The sequence below is a fragment of the Larus michahellis genome, chromosome 18 (assembly GCF_964199755.1).
Source record: "Larus michahellis chromosome 18, bLarMic1.1, whole genome shotgun sequence".
Taxonomy (NCBI): Eukaryota; Metazoa; Chordata; class Aves; order Charadriiformes; family Laridae; genus Larus; species Larus michahellis.
In genome coordinates this window covers 3,069,800-3,081,748 of record NC_133913.1, presented here as the reverse complement: position 1 = coordinate 3,081,748, position 11,949 = coordinate 3,069,800, and the positions used below count along the sequence as shown (strand labels likewise).

The 11,949-nt window shown below is 62.8% G+C and overlaps 2 protein-coding genes across 2 annotated transcripts; both read right to left on the bottom strand.

Moving 5' to 3' along the window:
• Positions 1-681: 681 nt before the first annotated feature.
• LOC141732821 (amine oxidase [copper-containing] 3-like) lies at positions 682-4,148 on the bottom strand. The gene is made up of 4 exons (XM_074562241.1): positions 2,549-4,148; positions 2,165-2,450; positions 1,281-1,410; positions 682-1,117 (listed from the first exon to the last, which is right to left on the bottom strand). The coding sequence occupies exons 1-4, from the start codon at positions 4,116-4,118 to the stop codon at positions 815-817; spliced, it is 2,289 nt and encodes a 762-aa protein (XP_074418342.1). The 5' UTR covers positions 4,119-4,148; the 3' UTR covers positions 682-814.
• Positions 4,149-5,560: 1,412 nt separating this feature from the next.
• Positions 5,561-10,568, bottom strand: LOC141732822 (amine oxidase [copper-containing] 3-like). The gene is made up of 4 exons (XM_074562242.1): positions 8,922-10,568; positions 6,824-7,109; positions 6,485-6,614; positions 5,561-5,978 (listed from the first exon to the last, which is right to left on the bottom strand). The coding sequence occupies exons 1-4, from the start codon at positions 10,489-10,491 to the stop codon at positions 5,694-5,696; spliced, it is 2,271 nt and encodes a 756-aa protein (XP_074418343.1). The 5' UTR covers positions 10,492-10,568; the 3' UTR covers positions 5,561-5,693.
• Between the last annotated feature and the right edge of the window lie 1,381 nt (positions 10,569-11,949).

The following is an 11,949-nucleotide window of genomic DNA, read 5'->3' as shown; positions in this document are numbered from 1 at the left end:
AGCCCTGTGGCCCTTGGACCCCGTGAGCGCCGGAGCTGAGCCAGGACCCTCCGTTACAGGGCACCAGCGCCCACAGCCTCGGCAGCCGGCAGGAGCCGCAGGAGCACCCATGAGCTACACAACAGTTTGGTCAGGAAAAGCAGCCGAGTGCCCGTTTATTGGGGAAGGGTGGACATGGGCAGCGCAGCCCAGGGAGCGTGTGTCCCGTGCTCCTCCCGTGGGCTCCTGGCGCAGCCCGACCCACCGTCCCCGTCCCCAGGGCTTGGCACCGCGGCAGCAGCCAGAGCTCAGCAGCGCCTGGGCCCCGGCAGCCCAGGACCTGCAGTGGCCACGGGACCAGGGTGGACAATTCGGGCTCCCCACGGCCCCTGGGCTGCGGCCGGGCCACAGCGGCTGCCATGCCGCCCGCTCCCGCCACCCTGGGCAAACCCTCGGAGTGGACCATGGCTCTGAGGGAGCCGTGGGTTTGTGCAGTGCCCAGCCCCGGCCGGCACCATCGCCCTGCGTGCCCCAACCTACCTCGGCGAGATGGCAGGAGCCCCGCCGGCCCCAGCGGAGGAGAGCGGCCGCGGGCACCCCGCATCCCTTTGGGTGTCCTCCTGGATGCGGTCTCCAAAAAATCACCCCTTGGGGCTGTTTTTCAGAGGCTTGGAGTCTGCCTTTGGTCGCAGTCCCGAAACGAGAGCTGAGCTCCTCCGAAAACCTGACCCTGAGCACGCTGCGTCCCGCGGTGGCAGACCCGGCCCGCGCCCCACGCCGGGCACCGGCCGCCCGCCCGCGCTGGCGGGGATGGGGCAGCGGCAGGCCCGTCCCGTCAGAGCCCGCCGGGCGGCGGGGCCAGGCTGAGGTTGAGGAAGCCCCCGTATCGGAAGGGGGGCAGGTGGGGGGCGCAGGCGGCGGCAGGGGGCAGGCAGGCCAGCGGGTTGGCCCCGCACGCTCCGGCGTCCTGCTCGCCGCTGAAGTAGACGCTGTCGGGCGAGTTCACCGAGGGGTCCTCGTCGAAGTAGTTGTAGGGCCTCAGGAAAAAGCCGACGCCGTTCCCCACGGTCACCGTGTTGGGGACATCTTCGGCGTGGGGGACGTGCAGGAACCCCACGGTGATCCAGGCGACCAGGTCCTGGGCAGGAGGGAAGCCGGGCACCCCGTCAGGCTGAGTGGGACCCTACAGCCTGGTGGCCACCCGTTTTGGCCACAGGATGGGTGAAACCTCTGGCCAGGGCAGGAGCCGGAGCGGTGCCCACAGTGCTCGACTCCCCTCGTCCCGGGCAACCCCAGCTCACCTCGTTAGTGATGGTCTCGTTATCAATGAAGTCGGCAAAGACGACGGTGGGCGTCCAGGGGTCGTTCTGGTTGTAGACGCTGGTGCTGGTGGGCTCCTCCTCCTTCCGCCGGGTGACGGCCAGCTGGTACCTGCCGGCACAGGGAGCAGAGGGGCTCATCCATGCCGGTGCAGGGCAGGGCGACCGTGGCATCACCACCGGGGGCTGCACCAGCAAACGGGGGCTGGAGGCACCCTCAGCGTGTGTCTGGGGACACGGTCTGTCCTGGGTCGGGGAGGGAAGGGGCTGGCAGGGGCCAGCGTGGGACCGACGGGCAGCAGCCCTGGCACTGTCGGGCTCACGGAGGTTCTCTCACTGCCCGTGGCCGCTCCGGCACGGCCGGGAAACACGAGCGTGTCCAGGCGCGGAGGCTGCTGCTCGTTGCCCGACACACTCGCTGCAGCCGCGGCCACCTCTAACTCCCACGGCCTCCCCCAGAGCGTGAGCCCTTAAATTTCACCCCGGCATTAAGCCAGCTACGTGCTCATCCCAAGCGTTTTCCAAAAGACATTCTGTCCTTGCATGAAGATGTCAAGACCCAGGGATGCCAGTGCTTCCCTTGGGAGTTCATCCTACAGCCTGGTTGCCCTCACAGGGAAAAAAACCACATGTGATTGCTCTAAATTAATCTTATCTGGGGTCAGATTCCTGCCTGTGAACTGTTATGAACAGATGTTGTTGAGCAACTTTTTTCAAGGGATTTTCAGAGCCAAAAAAATACGCATGTTGGCTGTTTAACCCTCCCCTGCAGCCCGACAGAGGCTTGCTGGGGGGCAGGAGCAGCTGGGGACATGGTGGCAGCGGGGGGACAGGGATGGGACAACCACACGCGCCCCAGCACCCACCTGCCCCAGCTGATGGATCTCTCCATGGGGCTGCTGGGGGGCAGATGCTCCCCGGCGAAGCTGACGATCTGGACCCGGTAGCTGCGCGGGTGCCCCCACTTGTTGGGCTTGGAGCCGGCAAAGGAGAGGTAGCGGGGCATGGGGGTGTTGAGCAGGAACGCTGCCTCGCCCTCCCTCTCCAGCCTCTCCCTGCGGAGGTATGGCCGCTCGATGGTGTGCTGCATGCTCCAGGGGTCTTTCACGAGCTCATACTCCATGTCCTGGGTCTCAAGAGAGTTCAGCTGCCCTGGGAAGCAGAAGCGAAAACCCTCTCGAGCTCCGCGCCCCGGGCAGAGCTGCAGCCCACAGCAAACCGCGGCCGCACACGAAGGCACCCAGACCTACCGTCGACATCCAGGTCCACCTTGTAGTGGATGTGGTGGAGGTGCATCGTCCCCAGCGTGTGGGGCCCGACCCTGTTGCCGTAGTCGGTGCCTCGGCCATGGAGGAAGGAGGAGCTGATGTAGCCGGTGGCGTGTACCCGCACCTCCACAGCCCCGCTGCCGTGGAACATGAAGTCCCAGATGTAGTCGTAGTTGATGAGAGTGGAGACTGCACGGATGACCAGCGTGTTTTTCCGCAGCCCGCCGTAGTAGAAGGAGTGTGAGTCGGAAAAGTGGCGCCGCAGAGGGAGGGCAGCGTCGTGCTCAAAAATGCAGAGTGAGTTTTGGTTGGTTTTGGGGGTCTCTGACTCCACCAGGTAGTGCCGGTCCACGTAGGTCGCTGTGTAGGGGCAGTCGAGGCCCCGGACAAGCTCGTAGGCAAACCTGCCGATGCCAAAGCTGCCATCAAAGTACCGGGTGGACATCCCCCCGGGGCAGTTGGAGCCGTAGAGGGCTAAGGCTTCCTGGAGACTCAGCTCATAGACAATCCTCTCCCCACGGAACCTGATGTCAAAGAGGCGCGGGCCGGTGTTTGGGTTCATGCCAAAGGCGATGCTCCAGCCCTGGAAGGTGACGCGGTTGTTCCTGACGCTGTAGCGGCGACCCTGGGGCTCGTACTGCAGTGGCCCCAGGGTGCCAGGCGGGCGCCGGGGTCTCATGGAGCCCAGCACCGCTTCAGCCTGGGGCTTCTCGATCCTGACGACCTCCAGCAAGTTGGACTCAAACGCATGCTCCAGATCCCCCGTGCTGGCAAAGTACTGGCCATTGTAGAAGACTTTGCGCAGCCGCCAGCGGGAGACGTGGAGGTCCCCGTGCTCCACCAGCACCTCCAGCCCCACTGGCGAGAGGTAGTAGCCGGTGCCGGCCACGCCGCGGAAGAGGACAAACCAGGTCACGCGGTCGCCGGACTTGAAGCCCCGTGGGGCTGTCGTGAGGATGGCCAGGTCGGTCCCGTCGGACTCGCAGCACGCAGCAAGGAAACGGGGTGCCTTTCTCAGCTCCCGCTGGATGAGGGCGTTGATATCCACGTACTCCTTGCCGGTGACGGGTCTGCGGTGGTACGGCACCTTCCCCCCGTACTTCTGCACTGTGACGTCCCGGTGATACACCGGCGTCGGCAGCGGACCCACCACGTACTCGGTGACATTGGGGTCCGGCTGGTTCCCAAAGTAGAGCACAGCCAGCGCCTCCCGGCGGGGGCGAGCACCCCCGCCATCCAGGAACTGCAGCACCTCTGCCTTGGCGGGGACCTGCACGTCCACGGAGGCGATGCAGTTGTCCGAGGGCTTCGCACGCGAGGCGTCAACCAGCTGCACCCCAAGGTTTCCCTGCAGGTACCGCACCACTTGCGCCAGCTCTTCGGGTGTCAGATCCGCAAAGACCAGGCTCTGGCCATCATCGGGATCCTCCTGCTCCGGGGGCTGGTGCTGGCAGGTGCTGGGGGCTCTTCCTCTGGTCAGCAGCACACAGACCAAAGCAAATATCGTGGCTAAAGCCAGAACGAGGAGGATGAGCACGGTTTTCATGTTCATGTCTGCCGAGGCACTGAGAGCTTCCGAAGTCCGGCAGGGCGGGTTTCCAACTGCAGAACCCTCCCAGCGACCCGCCGACAAAAGGGGCTGGATTTGGTTGGGTTTCTTTTTTCCCCTCGCTTTCTCAACAGGGAACAGCCTGGAGGAGCTCGCAGAGGGATGTTCTCAGACATGCCCGGGATTTGCTGGGAACCATAAAAGGCAACTTTGCTCTGCTTCCCCCAGCGGGTCATAATTTTCAGTAAACTTAATGCTTCTGCATCCGTCCTTCCCCTCTTGTCCCACACGCTGTGCTTCAGACCTCGGAGAGGACAGATCCAGTCACTCGGGGGGGAAATAAACACATCTCCCTGCACCTCCTTCGCTCAACCCTGCAGACGCAAACAGCCAGGGGCAGCGCAGACGGCAAGGACGATGCTCCTCTGCGCAGAGCTGCTGAGCGCGGCATCGTGGCCCCGTCCTGCCAGGGCTCTGCCTTCGCCAGCGACGGCCCTGCAGCCTGCGCAGAGACAGCGCAGCGTCACGCGCTGCTGCCAATGACCCACGCGCGGGAAGAAACCGTCCTGCAGCCAGGAGGGAGAGAGGGATGCGATGCTCGTCACCTCATCGAAGGTGCCTCCTGATCCTGGGATACGTCCTGCCACAGACACGGGGCTGCGAGGAGGGGGACGAGGGCTCCAGAGCCCACCTGGGGAAGGGGCAGCGGCACTGGCCGTGCTGCACCGACAGCAGCTGCGTGGCCCCCGCGCCCTGGCTCGAGCGTGAACCCGGCCACCATTGGGCTGCCACGGGCCGGGCTGGGCCACAGGCCGCCCGCAGGGCTGGAGATGGGCTGGTTGGCGCAGAAGTGCCCGTGGGGACAATGCTGGCGCAGGGACAGCGAGACCCCTCCCCGCAATAGTCCCCTCCATTCCCCTCGCCTGCGCCCAGCAGTAAGCGCCCGAGAGCTGCAGCCCGAGCGGGTCCTGGCTGGCCCCAGCCTCACCCCGAGCACCCAGAGCTCGGTGCCAGCACCCGTCTCGGTCCTTCCCCCCACCCAGACCCCTGGGACTCCCCCGCCCGTCCCTCCTGCCCTTCGGCTGGACTGTCCCTGCGCCCGACGGGTGCCCAGAGCCGCGCTGCTGAGTGGTTTGTGGATGCAGGAAAGACGGCGGAGACCCAGCACCGTGCCGCGAGCAGACGCTGCTGTAAGGCATAAGAACAAGACATTCGAGAGAGCACTGGACCAGAATAATTTTCTTTTTTTTTTTTTTTTTTTTCTCTTTTAACCTGAGATAGGCACTACACAGCACTTGCTTCTACAACAGAGGAACTGGATTTTCTCCAGGCTTCCCTCCTGCGACAAACTCAAATTCAGCAGTTAACAGAGATAACGCAGACTCCCGTCTGGCATCATGCCAGGAAGATCATGCTTCCCTTTTAAAGAGCACTATTTTAAAAGCAACGATAAAAAGTTAAAGTCATCAATTGAGACGACTTCACTAAAAAAAAACCAAAAAAACCAAAACTGAAAATCTGAGACAGAACAGTCAACCTGGTGCCTCTGACTGTGTCTCCTAACACCGTCCTGTAGCGTCAAAACCTGCTCATGTTTTGGAAACCGTCGTAGGTGAATGGGGGGAAGTTTGGTAAACAAGAGGCGGTTTTGGGCAGGCAGGCAAGAGGGTTGATTTCACAGGCCGTGAAGTCCTGCTCGCTGGTGAAAAACACGCCATCGTGCGAGTATATGGAGGGGTCCAGGTCATAGTAGTTGTAGGGTCTCAGGAGAAAGCCAACCGAGTTTCCCACCGTCACAGTGTTTGGAATATCCTCAGAGTGCGGGATGTGAAGGAAACCAGCGGTTATCCAGGCGACCAGGTCCTAGGGCAGGGAAGAGCCACAAGACCACAGTTATTTCGGAAGCTTGCAGTGGCAGTGACGGAAATCTGGGCAGGAGCCATGGGAATTTACAGGAGAGATGGAGGGGACCTCCATGGGCACCAGCCCGGCCGCGTTCCCATGTGCTGATCTTCCAGCTCCGGGAAGGATCCCCTCCCTTCCCCAAAACCCTGCCCGTAGCCGCAGGGCATCCACCTAGCAGAAGGGCCCTCACCCTGACCCTTGCGGCCAGGCCCTGGCCTCGCGGAGATGTTCCTGATGTTCTGCCAGCATTTCTCCATAGGGAGAGACGAGCTTCTGCTCCGCACTCTGATCTACGCGCGCTGAGCGGATCCACAGGAAAGGGGATGCTCAAACCCTCGTTCCCCGGGGGCGGCTGCTCTCCCAGTGGAGCCCCTGCTCCTGCGGGCGATGCCGGGGTCACTCGGCGGCTCCCGCTTGGCCCGGCGCTGGGTATTACAGCTCCCGCCCTGGGGACCTCAGCTCACCTCGTTAGTGATGGTCTCATTGTTGATGAAGTCGGCAAAGGCAACGGTGGGCGTCCAGGGGTCGTTCTGGTTGTAGATGCTGGTGCTGGTGGGCTCCTCCTCCTTCCGCCGGGTGACGGCCAGCTGGTACCTGAGGACAAGAAAAGAGATGAGAGCAGCCCCCGGGGCAGGGCAGAGCTAGAACCGGCTCCTCTGAGAGCCTGCAGAGCAGAAGCCTGCTCCTGCGGAGTAACCCCAGCCCAGGAAAGCGTCTGCCCGGTGCCTCCCCATCAAGGAACACCCATGCCATCCCTCCCCCGCGCTCTGAGAACCTGCCGTTCCAAGTCCGAGCAGCCTGACCTTGCCCAGCTGATGGCCCTCTCCATGGAGCTGGCTTCGGGGATGTGGTCCCCCGCAAAACTGGTGATCTGGATCCTGTAACCACGCTGGTGGCCCCACTTGTTTTTGCTGTTGGCCGCGAAGTAGACGTATCGGGGCATCTTCGACTGGAGCCGGAAGGCAGCCTGGTCCTCCGTGTCCAGGACTTTCTTGGTGAGTCGTGGCCGCTCTATCTGCTGCTCGGGGCTCCAGGGAGCCCGCGTCATCTCAAACGCCATGTCATGGGCCACCAGGGAGTTCTTCACCCCTGCGAAGCAAAAGCAAAGTCGCTGAGGAGCGTCGCCCGCAGCCCCCTGTTCCCCACGGAGATCGCTGCAGCCGGAGCTCGCTCTCCCCATCCTCCCTTCCCAACTCCGGGCTCCGAGCAGCGGCTCCTGCCCGCGAGAGCGGCTACTGCTCCGCAGCTCCACGGCGGCACGACTGTACCTCGTGTACATCCACCCATGGCTGTGGCTGAACGACTGTACGTTTGACCCAGGCAACACCACGCTGTGGCAGACACCACCATCCACGGGGACTCTCGCCCTCCGAGAGGGACAAGAGCCTCATCCCAGTGCAGAAGAACAGGTTTGCTCCCCAGTGCAGGCACAGTCTAATTAACTCAGCGCCCAATGGCCCAGACAGCGCGTTTGCGCTCCATCGGCATGTGTCCCGTGAGCTGGAGAGCACTGGGAAGGGCGCGGGAACATTTGCACATCACACAACTGGAGCAGCGGCGGAGCAGTTCTGGTCTTTCCACAAAGAAGAGTCGTGAGCCGGAGGCTCAGAGCGACAGGAGGGGCACAAGGGCAAGGAAATCCGGGGATGAGATGGCAAAGAGCCGGCTGAGAGTGCTCATGGGCCAGCGGGGCTCTGGCAGAAGGGCCAGTGCTGGCCCCTGCTGCCCGTCCTGGCCGGAGCGCACGGTGTAACACCCCCCGCTCCTCTCCCCTCCCCTCACGCGTGTTTCCAGCTTGCGCCAAGGCCACCGCAGAGCTGGACCTCTGGCCACCCTTGGGCCTGAGCCCCGGGACCACCACGGGGGTCAGTGTCAGAGCCCGAGCCCCACGGAAGAGGATCCACAGCCAGCAACCGCCACCGTGCTCATTCTCCTCCCTTTTCTGATGCGAAGAAAACTCCCAACCCCACACCTCCCCTTCCAGTGGCAGTAGCGACACCGACTTCATCTGCCTTTTCCCCGTTCTTGCAGTTTTGCCATCCCCCATTTTTTACCCAAGCGCTCAAAACTCATCCTAAAACCACCCGGAATGGCCTTTAAATTTGTGTTTCCCAACTGAAAGGAAATTGGGATATTTTTAATAGGTGGCTGGAGCATGCAGCAAACGCGGTTGCAGCAGCCGGAGCGCGAGGACAGATTTGTGGCATCAACGGCAGGGGAAGACCGAGAAAACTGCAGCCGACACTCCCATTGCTGCTGTGAGCAAAGGATCCCTTGTATGAAGGATCCCCGGCAAAACGCAGCCCAGCCCTGGCTCGGAGCTCGTCGCCAGCCCAGCATCCGCCTGCGGTGCCCACAGCCCCACGGCGGGAGCGGCCGCCCATCCCATTCGCACGCGAGCGGGCAGGAACGGCTCGACAAAGCTGCAGGAAGTAGGAATGTGAGCTGGAAACCACATCCCAACAAACCAGCTTGAGCGACGCCGACTATCGTCTGGGACTGGGGAGAGGGGGAGGGCGTGGAAGGAAAAATCCCAAGTTCTGCAGAGCCCTGGAGCCATTGAGGGCCACGGGGCAGGGTCGGGGCTGGGCCCGTCGGCCCAGGCGGGAGGGGAAGGACCCTCCCCATGGCGGGCAGGGGCTGGGCACGGGGCAGTGATGGCCTTACCCAGCCACAGCCCTGCACGGAGAAACTGCAGGGGACAGAAGGGGAACCTTTCCCTGTAGGACACCAGCTTCCCACTGCGCTAAAAACAGAAGGGAGGCAGCTCCGTGTCAGCGCACCATCCTACCCCACACACGGAAAGCAAAAACTATGTAAGGACCAAAAAAAAATGCCAAGTTTTGTGAGTCTAAAAGGACCCAGGGAGGGCACAAAGGAAAGACAAAGACCCAGACCTACCTCCCACATCCAAGTCCACTTTATAGTTGATGGAATGGGTGCGGATCGTACCCAGCGTGTGCTCCCAAACCCTGTTGCCGTATCGCAGACCATCCCCATGGAGAAACGATGAGCTCGCGTATCCCGTGGCCTGGACCTTGCCTTCGATGGCCCCGTTCTGGTAGAAGATGAAGTCCCACACGTAGTCGTGGTTGCCCACGGTCGCAATGGAGCGAACGACCAGCGCAGAGTTGACCAGCCCCCCGTAGTAGAGCGACTGCAAGTTGGAGTAGTGGCGCCTCAGAGGGGAGCCCAGGTTCTGCTCAAAGATGCAGAGCGAAGCCTTTCTCTTGCTGGGGCTCAGGGTCTCAGACAGAGAGTGTGTGTCGACGTAGGTGGCCGAGTATGGGCAGTCGACCCCTCGCACCAAGGGGGAGGTGTAGCGCCCGATGCCAAAGCTCCCGTCCATGTACCTCGTGGACATCCCTCCGGGGCAGTTGGAGCCGTACACTGACAACGCCTCTTGCACGCTGATTTCATAGGCAACCCTCTCCCCCTTGTGTCGGATGTCAAACAGGCGCAGGCCCGTGGTCACGCTCATCCCAAAGGCAAAGCTCCAGGCCTGGAAGAGGACGTGATTGTTCCTCACGCTGTACCGGGGACCTTGGGGCTCGTACTGCAAAGGCAACAGCGCGGCCGCCGGGGCTCGCGGCTTCATGGACGAGAAGTCCCCATCCCGTGGCGCCTTCCTCACCTTCTCCACGCTGATGCGACCCTGCACGTAGGCGCTCTCCAGCTGGACCATGTCCCGGTAGTACTGCCCGTTGTAGAAGACCCTGCTCACCGCCCACCGGGAGATGTCCAGGCTGCTGTGATCCACCAGCACCTCCAGCCCCACTGGGTGCACAAAGAACCCGCTCACGTTCTGGAACAAAACGAACCAGGACTTACGGTCTCCAGAGCGGAAGCCATGAGGAGCTGTGGTCTGGAACGCTACGTTGGTGCCGTCATACTCAAACACTTCTTTCAGGAAGGTCGGGGCTGCAGCAAACGCCACTGTCTCTAAGAATGCTCCCACCTGCTCATACTCACTGCCCAGCATCGGTCTGCGGTGGTACGGCACCTTCCCCCCGTACTTCTGCACCGTGACATCCCGGTGATACACCGGTGTCGGCAGCGGACCCACCACGTACTCGGTGACGTTGGGGTCCGGCTGGTTCCCAAAGTAGAGCACAGCCAGCGCCTCCCGGCGGGGGCGAGCCCCCCCGCCATCCAGGAACTGCAGCACCTCTGCCTTGGCGGGGACCTGCACGTCCACGGAGGCGATGCAGTTGTCCGAGGGCTTCGCACGCGAGGCGTCAACCAGCTGCACCCCAAGGTTTCCCTGCAGGTACCGCACCACTTGCGCCAGCTCTTCGGGTGTCAGATCCGCAAAGACCAGGCTCTGGCTCGTGGACCCCATCTTCTCCACGATGTGGGGTTGGGATTCACAGCTGGGCAATCGCCTGCCCCTGCTCAGCAGCATGCAGGAGAGAATGAAGATTATCACCCCAGCCCCAACCAGGAGAACGTAGGGGAGTTTGGGGTTCATCTCTGCGAGCGCAGAGAGACAGCGCGCGGGGCTCGGCGGCAGGCTCCAGAACACGTCCCTCGCCGACCGACCAGGCTCTTAATTCGTTTGCCGACTGTGGGCGTAGAGGCGTCACTTGTGAGGTGGGGAGGGAGCCTGGAGACTCCAAGAGCAGATCACAGGTCCCGGCCAGTTCAGCCTGTTTCCTCCCCACCCCAGACACACCGAGGAAGCCACTGGGGAGCCGGTGCCTGACTCACTCCCCAAGCCACTGATGGGTTTCTCCCCTGCAGGGTGACACCCTGAAGATCTCCATCCTTGGTCTGCCCAAGGGGCCTTTGCTTCTCCCAGCGTCTCCCAAGTCATAGAAGTCATGCCATCCCATCTCCCACGGGAGCGCAGCGATGCGGTGGGCACCAGATCCACCCCTCCCGCACCCCGGTGCCCTGGGACCAGATCCGTTCCCCCGAAGGGCTGGCTCCCAGCGCCTCCATGTTCCAGGAGGGCCCAAAACCTGCTGGCTCCGAGTGCCTCCATGTTCCAGGAGCACCCAAAACCTGCCGGCTCCCAGCGCCTCCATGTTCCAGGAGCGCCCAAGACCTGCCAGCTCCCACCGCCTCCACGTGCCTGTTCTCCCCATCGCCTCCAAGACCCTCCCAACCCTGAGGGAAGGGACCTGGCAGCTCCAGCCCGGCTCCAGCTGTGGGCAGACTGGCCGAGATGGGAGGAAGCTCCCTGGCAAGAGCAGGTAGCGCCCACCGAATCCCTGGCAGCAACTGCGGCCGCACCTGGAAGAGCGGAGGCTGCAGGACGACTAACAGGACACATCGTCCCCATTCAGCCATCCCAACCCCACTCCAGCAGACGCGATCCTCAGAGAACTGAAAAGGTTACTGCCAGGAAACCGTTCGGCACTCCTGACCCCGCGCGACGGACCCTCCCGGGGAGGAGAGCACCGAGCAGCCATTCAGAGGCAGCCACCACGGGGCCGGGGTGCCCGGGCCACCCCGCAGCGCTGCGAGGCCACTGCTCCTCCACAGCCACCAGCCGCTGCAAGGCTGGCCCCACCGCGGCCAGCCCCACGCGAGGCGGCAGCGATGCATCACCCACAGCCCAGGACAGCGTTCCAGGGGTCGTGGTCCACTTCACGCCCTCCTGGTGGAGACAGTTTGAGGAGGCAGGAGATGCTGAAACCCCTACAGCACCGGGTCAATTTGCCACTCTTGCGACGACGTTAATTTAGGAACTTATGTTTTCGTTCTCACTTCCAGCCAGGGAATAATTGCCCCTTTTTCCCTGCAGGTCCCACACCAGCCTCAGACCAGCATCCAAACCTGTGCGGGAGATGACCCAGTTTTGCCTTCCCGGCGCTCGGAAGGCAGGGATCCTGCCGGGCACCGCTCAAGTGCCCCGCGTGGCTCCGAGCCCTGCTGCTGGGGACGGGGCCCCCCCCTCTCTCGCTACGGGAACAAGTCTGGG